This window comes from Tetrao urogallus (genome assembly GCF_951394365.1).
Source record: "Tetrao urogallus genome assembly, chromosome: 17".
Taxonomy (NCBI): domain Eukaryota; kingdom Metazoa; phylum Chordata; class Aves; order Galliformes; family Phasianidae; genus Tetrao; species Tetrao urogallus.
Window position 1 is genome coordinate 4,895,697 of NC_136830.1, and position 13,427 is coordinate 4,909,123.

The 13,427-nt window shown below is 41.5% G+C and overlaps 2 protein-coding genes across 2 annotated transcripts; both read right to left on the reverse strand.

The window, feature by feature from the left end:
• Positions 1-316: 316 nt before the first annotated feature.
• Positions 317-8,452, reverse strand: TCTN2 (tectonic family member 2; the record flags this gene model as incomplete). Its single annotated transcript, XM_079543650.1, has 18 exons — positions 317-432; positions 691-779; positions 1,124-1,249; positions 1,688-1,844; positions 2,216-2,319; positions 2,667-2,778; positions 3,201-3,281; positions 3,559-3,636; positions 3,910-4,038; positions 4,669-4,734; positions 5,357-5,492; positions 6,078-6,201; positions 6,438-6,634; positions 6,836-6,936; positions 7,092-7,287; positions 7,586-7,659; positions 8,077-8,190; positions 8,368-8,452. 18 exons carry the CDS (start codon positions 8,450-8,452, stop codon positions 317-319), a joined length of 2,085 nt encoding a protein of 694 aa, XP_079399776.1.
• Positions 8,453-9,611: 1,159 nt separating this feature from the next.
• On the reverse strand, positions 9,612-13,224 carry GTF2H3 (general transcription factor IIH subunit 3; the record flags this gene model as incomplete). Its single annotated transcript, XM_079543721.1, has 12 exons — positions 13,067-13,224; positions 12,769-12,875; positions 12,191-12,354; positions 11,875-11,937; positions 11,597-11,626; positions 11,141-11,169; positions 10,982-11,056; positions 10,491-10,544; positions 10,124-10,192; positions 9,878-10,013; positions 9,762-9,798; positions 9,612-9,681 (listed from the first exon to the last, which is right to left on the reverse strand). Exons 2-12 carry the CDS (start codon positions 12,843-12,845, stop codon positions 9,612-9,614), a joined length of 804 nt encoding a protein of 267 aa, XP_079399847.1. The 5' UTR covers positions 12,846-12,875; positions 13,067-13,224.
• Between the last annotated feature and the right edge of the window lie 203 nt (positions 13,225-13,427).

The following is a 13,427-nucleotide window of genomic DNA, read 5'->3' on the forward strand; positions in this document are numbered from 1 at the left end:
CATAGCGCAGCGCCCCGCCCGCCGGCTGCGGCTTCCGGGGGGCGGGGCGGCCAACCGGCGCCGGGAGAGCGCCCAGCTGTGAGCCCAGCTCTAAGCCCAGCCCCGAGCCCAGCGTTACCCCGCCTCCGGCCCGCCCCCACCGCCTGCAGTCGAGCAGCCGACGTGCTGAGTTGTTTTTCCTCGCTTTTTAAGAATATCAATCCGTGCGCCTTTGCTCGTTGTGAAATAAAAATCTTTCTGTACTTTTTTTTTTTTTCCTGAAAAAAATAAAAATACTTGAAATATTTACAAAGTGGTTCTTTCGACATCAAGGTTTTCAAATGGAGAAATTCTCCCACACTTGAGAAAAGCACGGGCTCCCCAACACTGCTGCCAGGACAGCCAGGAAGGCCAGCGCCAGGCCTGCAGCCAGGCGGCGTGAATATGGCTCTCCTGCAAGGGAAAAGGACAAAAACGAGCATGAGCACGAGAGCTACATTTCAGTCTTGACATCAACCCGAAAGAGAGAAGTTTCTTCTGCTGTCTAACTAAGAAATGAATGCATTACCAAGAAAGCAAAGCCCACTTCTGGACCACATTTCTGAGATGCGATTTCTTACTACAAATCATCATTCAACAGAAATTGGCCACATTTCATGATGTTACAAAGAAATACAGGCAGTCTGAGGTGCTCCGTGCTGCTGTTTTTACCTGTGTAGAACCGTGTCAGCGGGTAGAACAGCTGCGGCCAGCACACGTCATTTCGATCACAGTCAAATTCTGTGTAATTAATCTGAATCCTGAGGAAAAGAAGCTCTTGTTAAACTACAGTACCACCAGAACAAGTAGAAGAACAGGTAGAAAGGTGACCGCCTTAGAGAGAGAAAAATGAAAACTGTTCTCCTATACGCTTTTCCTCTGATGAGTGCAGAAGCCTTTTTACCTTTGCAAGGTAATTTACGGGCCTTGACGAACCGCCTGCTTCTGAGGGAATCCCCTCCAGCGGAACTGTGACTCAGTGCATATGAGGCCCAGGCCTTCTTGCTCTGCACTACAGCAAATCACGATAACCCTTTGATCAGTGTGAATTACATTTTATCTGCTTAACCCAACGTCAAGAGTCAAAGATTCTCACAAAAGTTACCTGGTCATGGGAACCGGTGGCCGAGCCGGCACTCGGATGAACTGAACAGCAGCAGTGATGGGAAGCAGGCTGGCAGTGTTTTCACAGGTGAGGCCACACTGGAACTGCCATGTGACTGTTGAGTAACTGGAAGCACATGTGTAAGTGTTACTAGAGGGCCGTATGCAGAAATGTAAAGCTTAAACAGAGCCATGAAAGGAGTATTTAGAAGGAGGCTGATCATCTCTAGATCTTCACCACCGTGGAGATGGGGCAGATTGAACACAATCCTATTTATTTGCTTTGGATTGACTTGGGAAAAAAAGGAAAAAGGAGAAAGAAGTGTTTGCTGCATGAAACCTCCCCAGTTCAGAAAAGAATGAATATTTACCACAGCTTTTTTGCTGTTTTCTAATTTCAGGAAAGATGCAAATCTAAATTTCAGTTTCTCATTGCAATCAAAGGAATTTGGGTTCCAAGTGCAAGTAAGAGGCACATACAAACTAGAAGACGAACATCTCTGTTCATCAGATGCAAGTCTCAAAAATGAAACATTTCTTTATCAAAGACACAGCACTGCTCCACCTGATCTGCACAGCGAGTATCTCTTCCCTGGGAATCCCCTGCACTGCACCCACAGCTGCAAAAATGATGCGGATGTTCAGACTGGCAGGAACATCTGGGCAAATGCCTGTCAGATCTGCAGGGCTTGCACTGATATTCGCATTAGATGGATCAAGGCCTGTGGAGGAACAAAGTTAAACAGGAATACTATGGAAAATGATCTCTTCCATATTTATATTTCTGTCACATTGCAGTGAAACGTTGGTAACTGTCACACAAAAATGTTTTCTCTGTATGAAATATACATGAAGATGTAGTTCATCAACAGAGCAGTAAAATACCACATCATTACATCAACAGACTGAGTTATACGCATCGTTCTGCAGTGTCCATGAAGTTACACACATCTGTGCATATCTGGATGGATGCACCCAGATATCTTCAGGCAGCTGAAATTACATTGGTTGGTTTTATTTGGAGATGTTCCAATCCTAAGTGCATATTTTTACAACGACGTGGACTATGGATAAAAACACAAGTATCACTTACGTGTAATTTCCACCCAGTCATTGAAATCACTGTCATTGGAATTGTGTCTCTTTCCAACATGAGTAGCTTGTATTAACGAATTCAGTTTCTCAGTTACATTTCCTCTGCCAAATAAAAACATCAGCTCACACAAAAAGCAAATCCACACCGTGAACTGGGTTACAGTATCACTATGCCATAAAATCAGTTTCTCCTCTGACAGATGCTATCACTCAGTGAAAACAAACCTCAGCTACTGACTTGTCTGCCAAAGGGAAGCATTCCACTGCAACATAACCCTCATCCAATTCCAAGGAAATCTGAATGAAACCATTATAGTAAATTTCCCTTTAAAAAGAATAAAAGGGTCGACCACAGAAACCTGCAGTGTATACATGAGCTTTTGAAAAGAATGCAACAGTGCTGATGGTAGAAACTTGTAGCAAATGAACAATAAATCTATGTGGCTCACCTTAAAAGGCTGCAGTTTTCATTGATGCCAACTTCCAGCACACATCCAGAGAAGGAATCTACCCCGAACAGAACTGGTGCGTGAGCGGCTGACGAACACAGACCTCTGTCAGCTATGAATTGAAAAGACCTGATTTGGGGATTCTCACACTGACTTTTCAACCTCCACTTCTCAATTTTGTGCAAAAATTGCACAAATTAGGATGCAAAATACCAAGCAGTGTAATTCAAATACAGAATCAAGTCTACTCAAATTCCATTTTCCAACCCAAACACTCAAGAATCTTGTGAACTTAGCAACTGCTCAACATTTTAAACCTTAATTTTATACTAAATGCTCAAACGTTTCAGGGTACCTAAGCTACTCTACATTCATTAAATGTAGATTCTTCAATTAAGCTGGAATAAAGGCTGGAGAATAATGTAGAAAAGCACAATTTGGCATAGGATAGATAGATTCAGAAGTAAAATACGTATACAAAGAAAGCATTTTAGCATTAACTAAAGTTGAGGATGCAACCTTATGAGTTGGTACCTGGCTGCCAAATTCTTAAGCTGCCAGCAGTATCAGAAGCATTCAGATTTGCAGCTCTCACTGCATTTCCAACTCGATAACCTAAATGCAGAAGGAGTTGTGAACATTAACATTGATTTAATAATACACGCAATGAGTCTAAAAGCAGACAGACAGACTTTTCCATTACAGTAGCCTCATTTTAAATAATCAGTACTGAGTCTAAAAGCCAATCGCTGTTATTACAGCTGACAACAATAAGAGGGAAAGAGGGGCACCAACAGAACAAGTATGAACGAGGTATAAAACGTGGGCACTGATAATGACCAATCCAGTACAAAAATCTGTTCTTTTAAGAAGCAAAATGAGGTATTACTACCTGGAGTATCAGACACTTCTAATGCATTAGCACTCTTTAAGCTCACAAATTCAGCTGTGAATCTCTGTGTCAGTGTTTCTGGTAAAAGAAAAAGGAATGAATTTATTTTCAAATACGTAAATTAGCAGAAAGCATGCTGCTTACATAGGGTACAAATTTCCATTCTTCATTAGCACCAGAAGATTCAGGATAATGCAAACTGGCAGAAATTTGTCCCATACATTTTCTTGACAGAACCCAAAGAAAATTCTTTTTGATTGATATTACTAATTAAGCTATCCTATCAAAGAATTTGCACGCTTAAGAAATAAAAAAGTCAACAGAAAATCTGTAAAAGAAATGTCCCGATACCTCCATGACATAAACTTCCAAGGAAGACTGTGACATTGACTCCCTCTATGTTGTCATCTTCCCACACGAATACATAATGTTCTGCAAAGGTTACATTTTGACATGGAAGCCCCGCTGTAGGAAGGCCTTCTGCAGAAGAAAGAAAAAACTCACTCTAATCAAAAGCATTGCCAATTAGACAGCTGTAACTGAAAAATAACTTAAAAATCTCTAACAAAGTTCTGGAAAATATTTTTTGCATTTATTTTAATGTTTAAGTCCCATCATACAAGGACAGTGTGCTGCCTTTGTAGAGCCCCTTGGTTTCTCAATATTCTAACACCTGCAGTTCCTGTTCCTGTTGTAGTAAAACTTTTCCTTATGAACACAGCACAAGGCTTTACTCCATCAGCTGCTGGGGCAATCTGGACTCAGGAGTTCCTCTCCTTTCATCCCAACCCACTGAGAGAGCCATCATCTCCCAGAAAAACATGCCAGTATGGATTCAACACAATCCTGCATTACCCTCCCCCATTGCCTGGGAGCCACTATTCTAGAATAAAAGCTGCTTCATTGGCTCAAGATCCTTAAGAAGAAACAAGAGTGTTCAAAACAAATCCAGTACTGCTTACAGGCTGCCTGCCCTGCCTGTTTTATTTCAAATATTAGAAAACTTACAAGATCCTTCCTAGGAATCATGACAGATTTTAGGTACCCAAGTCACTTGAGTCATCCAGGTTAAGTAAGAAACACACTAATTACAGAAGAGCAGAAACATACCACTTCTAGTGACGAATTTGCCCATGTCAGTGATTGTTCTGTACATCACATTTTGTTGGATGAAATCTGAGAATAAAAAACAAACACTGCAGTAATCCTGATAAAAGAGGCATATAAGATATTCACATCCAAGGTACGTTCCTTTTCATTATGGAAATTGTGCAGAGAAGTATTTAGAAAGCTAGTTTTGGTAATGAACCAGGCAGGTTATGTGTTATCTCATGATCCTACTAAGGTAGCATAAATAAACAAGATTAGACAACTTCATTAAGCAGCACAAAAAAAAAATTCTCTTCATGCTGGTAACTGCATCATCTCAAACTGCAGAGGGACATTTCTTACTTTCTGCATTACAAAAGCATAAATATAAGCATTTCTAAAGCGACAACACTGCACCCTCTTGACAGAAAAAGGAGGCTACAAGAATACAAAAGCAGTAAGAGAGATGCGTCCTTGTGCCACGTGCAGCCGCGTGAGTCACCAGAAACAGGTGAATGAGAAACAAAGACTAATCCCACTATTTCTCCTGTCCTAAATAATTTGGGGAAGCTTGGTAGGTGATCAGAAATGGAACTATAGCATCCCTAAACTCTGAACTATAGCCACGTAGCTGCTGTGTCAACAGTCCTCTCGCTTATTCTATCTCTGAGGAACATAAATCCATTTCTGTTAGGACTATGCAACATACCTCCTGTTCCACTGTTGATTCTCACATCATGGGGCAGTCCTTCCTTGTAAGATTCTGCCTTAGAAAGGCACTTCACATCAAACTCCTGCAGATACGCTACAGGGGCGTTCCCAACACACAGCCCTGCCAGGGACTGCTGCAGGTAGTTGAACAGAAACACATGGGTTAGCCTCAAAATGAAAAGCTAGGAAATAGCACATTTGTCAGTGAAATGCCTCAGATATGCACTACAGCCACATGTGACTGACAAACAAGTAATCTGCATAAAAGAGAGGTTGTAACTATTTCAAAAGCTATCAGTTTTAAAGCAGGCTGGAGTCATCAAAATTTGATAAACCAATTCTAACTGGCAAATCTGTAACATGTAGAAGGACTTAAAAAAAAACAATACAGCCAGACAAAACAAAGAGAAGGCAACAAGTGGTCAGCAGTGCAGCAGGCAGAGATGAAAAAATAAAGAAGCCACAAACCACTAATTGGGATGCAAATCTTGTTTTTATCTCTTGCAATAATTAAAACTTTACCACCTGAAGGAGTGGGCAGGGGATTAGGAAAGATAATGATTGTTTTTAACAATTATTTTGTTCTTGGTGAAAAATATGTTCCACCAGTTCACAAGAGCAAGTTACAGAATTTGGCTACAAATACAAAAGAATGTGATAAATGGAGAATTTCAAACTAGCCAAGAGGAGTCAGAAGCTCCTAAATACGAAGCGATTACCTGAGGGATGGTAAAATACTCATCATCCTCTGTCATAATTGGATCTCCTGGTCTGTAACCAGTGAAGAGTTTCCCAGGAGAAGCTTGTACAGGGATCCTAAATGGAGGAACTTTGGGTGCAGAACTGCAGATAAGTTCAAAAACGAAACAATTCTTTACTCCTTTACAATACACAGGTAATCAAACATCTGCCTTCAAGCCCCATGTTCTCATAAAGTACCAATTATATTTCTCCATTTGCATTTAAAGTTCCCAGTTTAAAATTATAATTTCAAAATAACCTTCACTGTAAAAAACATGCTACAGTTTCAACATTATGTCTAAAATGTGTGTTAGGGAAAGAAATCTTCTAAGACTTACATAGAGCCATCATAAAAATAGCCAAGAAATGGTGTATTGCTAAGAGAAGACTGTACACAAAGGAGGGGAAACCAATCAGGAGTATATTCTGTTGTCTTTGTAGAGCACAGCTGATCAAAAGGTGGGTTTACATCCCCACCAAACACTCCAGTGAAACATGATCTATTGAATAACTGCTTCAGGTCTGCTGTACACTCCTGGAAGGGAAAAGAACATCTTAGAACACTAATTGCACTACCACAGCCATTTGTGCTGTATTTGCAGGTAACCAAGCCAGTTCTGTAGATAGATGTCATATTTACTATTAGAAATACCAGAAAAAAAAAACAGGCAAACCCTCCTCAAGGAGTGTAGAAATTCTGAAAACATTTCATTAAAGTTTAATATGAAACAAGTACCGGATCACAGCAACAACGAACATCACAAGCTCCATCTGTCAAGTCACAAGGACACGAGCCCAAGGGCTGAAACGCCTGGTTAGGGATGACAGATGCATTTTCTGTAAAAGAATTACAAGAAAAGAAGAAAAAAATTATCCTTAAGCACTAATGAAATTTAATCTCTCATTGCTGCCCAAATCCCAATTTATTTATTTATTTTGTATGTAAACAGAAAGTAAATATCATTTCTTCTTCAGGATATCCAAACACTTACCTGACACATTTCCTATGAAGGAAGAGTTAGCATATATTTCAGCTTGAATTAGGAGATGCGCCAGCATCACTGAACCACTGCAAGCTGCAACCTGAAGAGTTTCCACCACACAGAGAGGTGCTGTGCTGCAGTCAGTGGCATTGGGCAAACATAACTGCAGACTTCTAGTGAAGGTTACAGTCACTTTGGATGCACCCTGCAAAACACAAAATGACAGATTCAACAGCTTGTATCAAATTACTGTTCTTTGTACCACTATCTGCCAGGAAGCATAGGCAGTTCTGGAGAGGAGGAAGACAAGAAGCTAGTGTCAAAGCTGCACCTTATTAACTTTGACAATGTGGGTATCCAGATGATGGGACGTGACAAAGGCAAAAAGGCAAGGCACTCTAATTGAGCTGTTAGTAAATTAGTATTACGTTAGCACCTCATCCGCCTTTAATATATGATTGCTCAAGCTTTCCTATCTTAGGGAAGAATCAGTGTTTACATACCACACCAGGTGTTACACTCAAATCCCAATCACCAACTCTTTCACTTCCACTGCAGCTTGGAACTTGCACATTCCCTATACCAAAATAAAAATTAAAACGTATCTGTGTTACTGCCAATTCAAACTTCTCACATGGCTTCAAGCAAGCACATCCCTCAGCCCAGACAACACGGAGTCAGCACAGGAGTAACAGCCTGAGTACAGAGTCCTTCAGAGTTTGGATTCCAGTGACTCTTAAAGCACTGGACACACCGGCAGGACAGGACGGGCTCTGAGCCTGGGGAGCTGCTGCCCCTGAGCACTGCAGGCTGTGGGAACGGGGAGGTCCATCAGAGGCACCCTCCCAAATCAAACCATCACAGCTCAGTGATGGTTCTACGAACTGCACTGCTGTTACTTGGGTAGTTTTAGTGGGAGGAAGAAAAAAAAATAAGAATTCAAATATATATATATATATATTTTCGAAATAGCATATAAATAAAGTGTTCTTACCTGTCTCTTTATCTATAGCATCTACAGTAATGGAAAAATTAACTCCTGAAGAATCTCCAAGAAAAAATGAATTAACTCTTAGCGCAGACATGTGGATAAAGGAAGGCTGAAAAACTGGGGGGTGGGGGGGAAGAAAGGGAAAAAAAAAAAAAAAAAAAAAAAGAATCACATTGTAACACGCACAGAAACCCACAAAGCACCACACCTGTGAGGCACGCCAGGCCGTGCCCGCTCAGCACGCGTAGGATGCTGCGGCCCTCCCTCCCCTTTCCCTTGCCCCCTCCCACCCACCAGGCTCCCCATGGCGCTGCCCCGCGCACGGAGCCGCCAGAAGCAGCAGCAGCAGCAGCAGCGCCCCGAGCCCGGCGGCCGCCATGGCGTCAGGAAGCGCCGCGCCGCCGGGCCGCCATCTTGAGGCGGCGATGCCGCTGCCATGGCGACGGGGAGGGCGGGAAGCGCTGAGGCAGTGCCTTGTCACAGCGTGCCGCCCCGCCTTACAAACACCCAGGAGGCCGAACGGTATCCGCGTTTGTAAAAAGAGCTGCCTTTATTTCAAAAGGTTTTGTAGAAAGCGAATTCTAGATACAGCCTTCTAACAAAATGGCTCCCGGCTACAAGGATGGCACTGATGAGAACAGCCGCACTGACCGAAGCCTGGTGCACAGCTGGATGCGCAGACACGGCTGCACACAGGCAGATCATTTTGTGCTTTTTTAACCAAAGCAGCACATGAAGCACACCATACACCCTCATACTCAGATACAAAACACATTGATCCAAAACCTTTCCAGTTTCAAAGCACAGCACTGCAGACTAACCTCCTAACGGACATTTACCGATGTCATTTTACAAAAGTAAGCCCCTTTTCACACATAAACGAGGTCTTAAACTCCCCTGGAAAGGGTACCTCCGTATTACTGTTCCAGCGATATTCATCTGCTGAGGAGCAGCTATTCAAGAGAACCAAAAGCACAAAGGAAATAAAAGTTTATGCAACGTGAGCATGTATGTAACCACAGAACTCACACCCTGAACAGGAAGGTGTGTTTTTTCTTGAAACATATGGCTTTCTTCTTCAGAAGCTGCCCCCATTTCAGTGCCCAGACAGCCACTGAGAGCTCACAGAACACTGAAGTCCTTGAATAGCACTACTGAGATTCAGACATTGGCAGTGGTCATAACTTCCCTCTATACCAACATGTGATTAAAAACAAAGCTTTCTTGTCTTTGAAAATAATTTGGAGGTTTGAAACTGCAGCAACAAGAATACTTCTAACTTTGCAAGATCTGTATCTTAACAACCTGTAACTTCTGGTTCTAATTACAATGAATAATCAGTATTTAAAACAGCACAGATTACCAGTGAATACAGTGATTTGTTACTACACAGAAAACATGACTTAAATGCTGTAACAAAATAAGCTGTAAGACCACATACAGGTCTCTTTCATATCCCGTAAAAAGTGTCATCAGTTTCTCAAGTATGTTCCACGTCACAGAATCACAGGAGGAGATAATGGTGTGTTTAAGTCGCATTAAACAGCTAACTTTAATTTCTTCTTCTTAGCTTTCATGACAGGTGGCAGTGATATTTTGAAAGCAGTCCTGAAATAATATAAAAAGGAACTGTCAATTACAACAGACATATTTTCACACCCATTCCTGAAATAAGAAGAAATACTTACTCGCATGTACTGCAAATAGGACTGAAGTTGCAGAATACTGGAAAATAAAAGAATTAGCTGTCACTAAAATAGTTCATTTGAAATGTAGGAAGTTAAACTCATATTTATTAACTTACTTGACAAGCACACAGAGCATACATAACCAATTTCAATGAGATTTCGATGACAGAAACATGCAGCTCTGTAATCAACATGAACAGGAGGTGGAAGAACAAGCTGTGATCTTTGCTCTTGATCAGGGAGAAAAACCCACTATATAAACAGAAAAGAAAAAAAAAAAGTGTGGAAATTGCTGTATTATCGTGCCATTGAAGTCAGAAAGATTTCACATCTGACATAGGAAAAAGCTTGTGAAGACATACCAACAAATACTGCAGGAGGGATGGCAGGTGGGGCACTTTCAAGTATATACCACCTGTAATGTCACAAGCCTGGAACACAGAGAGAATGATCAAAAAGTTCAGTCCTAAAAGGAAGGCAACAGTTTCTACTAGCCAAGGAAAAAGAACAAAACAATAACAAATTGTTACAAAATAGGAGGGCACAAAAAGACTGTGAAAAAGAGACAGCATTTTACCATCATAAAATACCCAGACGTTGTCACATAGAAGGGTGTAATACTGTCTTTCTCTGGTTTAAAAAAAGTTGAGTGCTTTAACATACCAAACTATCTGTCATCAAGTATCCATGAATTAAAGTAAATAGCAAATAAGAATAGGAAGCCTGTACCTGTTGTAGAAGGCCTGAATCAGAGTCCAAGACACAAGCATCAATCAAAATACTCTGCAAGTAAAGAGACCCACAAAAAAAAGGAGTTCAGCTAGGAACAATGTAACCTCGTAATCTCATCCATGTTTTACAGCTGCAGAACCACCACAGCAATAAGAAAGCTCCTTCCCTTGGTCAGAACAAACACCCACATTTCTAACACCTCCCTTCTCATGCATAGCGATAGAAGAACCATCAGCAAAGGCATCCTGTACACAGTACCCGTAGTACAGAAGCTACCATCTATTCTTTCATAGCAATCTCTAATTAGTCCAGCAAACCCTTCATGTTAAGCAGTAGGATCTGACTTTTAAACTTGGTTACCTTTCACTCTGGGCATGACAGTCTTCACTTCAAGGACACTTTAATCAGATCACAGCCATAGCATAAATGAATTTTCCTTCACTCTTTACACACTAATAAAAGATTATATATACACCAAACAGCTTCACCTGTTTCTGTGCTGCAAAGATCACATTCATGAAATTCATATATTGTAATGCACTGTCTTCTGCAGCTTTTATGACCTAAATAAAACAATTGAGACTTGTTAGCCCACATAGCATCGATGCATTTTAAGACTAATAGTAGACTAACAACAAAGCTCTTACCAAAATTCTTGATTTCATTTCCTGATTGGCTGATTATCAAAAAGAAAATAAAAGCACATGAGTACATCCATTCCCTGTAATTGTCCTTACAATGCTATAGTACCTAACATTCTAACTAATCTAAATCCAATTAATCTAACATCCAAAATGACAGATCTATGATCTCAGTTAGTGTGAATGTAAACATCTAATAGTCCCACTGGTACAGAAAACACCAGAAATAAGTGACAAATATCTGTAGAACTTGTTATGAAAGTGGGCCTATTCCATTTATTGTCCAAAAGCAATTAGGTATTGGTCAGAAAAGAAATACTGAAGGCTGTTCATTACCAACTCATCAGTTCAATCAGCTATCTTGAGTTAGAAGGTATATACACATACTTGCTTGTATGCATATATGCATTTTTTTCTGCTATTGCAATTCAAACACTTGTGGAAGCACTCACAAGGCATTACCTTTCACCTCTTTGCTCATCTTGTTAATGTCTACATTAGATGACATTAAGGAATCCACATTCTTTTCATGGAAGCAACACCAGTATCCATGCGATGAATTCATTACCTCAGACAATATACATTGTTCAATCTACAGTTATCAGGACAATGTTTCACTTTTGAAAATTATTACAGAATGCACTGATAGTGAGACTGTGTCAAAGCATAATTAACATAACGAGAAACAGCCTTAAAGAAACAGACAAAAGCTTCTAAAACATCCGTCATCAAAAGGATACAACAAAGTGCTTTAGAAAGAGACCCTGCTAGTAGAGTCTCTGTTTGCTGGCCCATCATGTCAGCTGCAATGCAAATTACAGAAATTACTTTCATATACAAAGACATTCACCAAGCCTGATCTCACCAAGTGCTACAGTTTTATCTTTGCCATACTGGATTAGTGCAGAGCCACAAAAACTCACCTACTGTAAACATATTAAAACTCAAATGATTTTGAATCATTTGAAATGATGAGAAAAGAAATGAAATTCCTACAAGTCCTAGAGAACGTTTTGCAATTCCACATTATGAAACCTAGAATTTTCTTTTCCTTACTTTTTGTCATGAGGTCTTTAATCTCTTCTGCAATTGCATCATTTATCGCTGTTAACAATTCATATTTTCCATCCTTGCTGCCAGAACAATTCGATTCCACAGAATTGCCACCATCTCCAAGGAGATCTGCAGAAGCCCAACGCTTCCCAGGGTACAAGAAACGGCTGAAAGAGAGGAAGAACAAAGTACTGTGGTTTGCTTTAAGCCTGTAAGAAAAAAAAAGACGTAAGCTGACCACTCATAAACAGCAATATTTTGAAGTAAAATTTCAAATAATTTTAAAATTTTAGACATTATTCTGGATACATTAGGCAAGAAGTCTTCACGCCCCAAATGGTTCACCGCCCTCCTTTCAAGACACATCTTAAGCAAACTGGCAAACAGGTACCACGCATTTGTACATAGATTCCAAGACATGAATTTCTTTAGAAGACATCAACCAAATGGGAAACTTCTGTCACTTTCATTGACTCTTCCTTGCTTTGCAAAAGGCACTAAAACAGATCATTTCTCTCCTATGCTATCAGGAGACACAGAAAAACGCTTCAGGCTTTTATAGCGGTGAGAAGCTGCTGTACCTTTCCTGCGTGTGACTGGCTATCACAGCAAGTTTGTTGGTGCGACTCATGAACAGGTGCGAATTTCCCAGCACCATTGCTGCGTCGATACATTTTGACAGGGTGAACTGCCCAAAAATAAAAGAACAATTCAGCAAGTCAGCATCTACAGTTAACTAATCCACGTAACTGCAGTAAGAACTTGAAGGCGCAGTTCCCTTTCTAACAGCAAGCATCTAAGGAAAGCTTTGACAGCTGTAGAACCATGGAACGATTTCAGCTGGAAGAGACTCTTCAGTCTCGCACCCTGTTTGTGAATATCTTTCGTATTTCCCACCGCGGTTTCCCCGAGGACTTCCCTGAGAAGCGGCCCCGCCGCAGCGCCGTCCCAGGACGCACCTCAGCCTCCCCCTGCGCCCGCTTCCCCCACCAGATGGGGTTGGTGTCGATGACGATGACCAGCAGGCTCAGCTCCTCGTCTGCAAAACAGACAGGAGGTCACTGCTGAAGGCCGCGCCCGGAGCCGCGGAGCTGCGCTGCGCCCGGCCCACCCCCACTCCCGGATCCCCCGGCCGCCGCCGCCGCTCACCCGCGCCCATCCCGCCGGCGGCGGCGCGCACCGGTGACGTCACGCGGAGCACTACGTCATCGCAGGGCGCCGCGCGGGGCCGGGCAGGGCG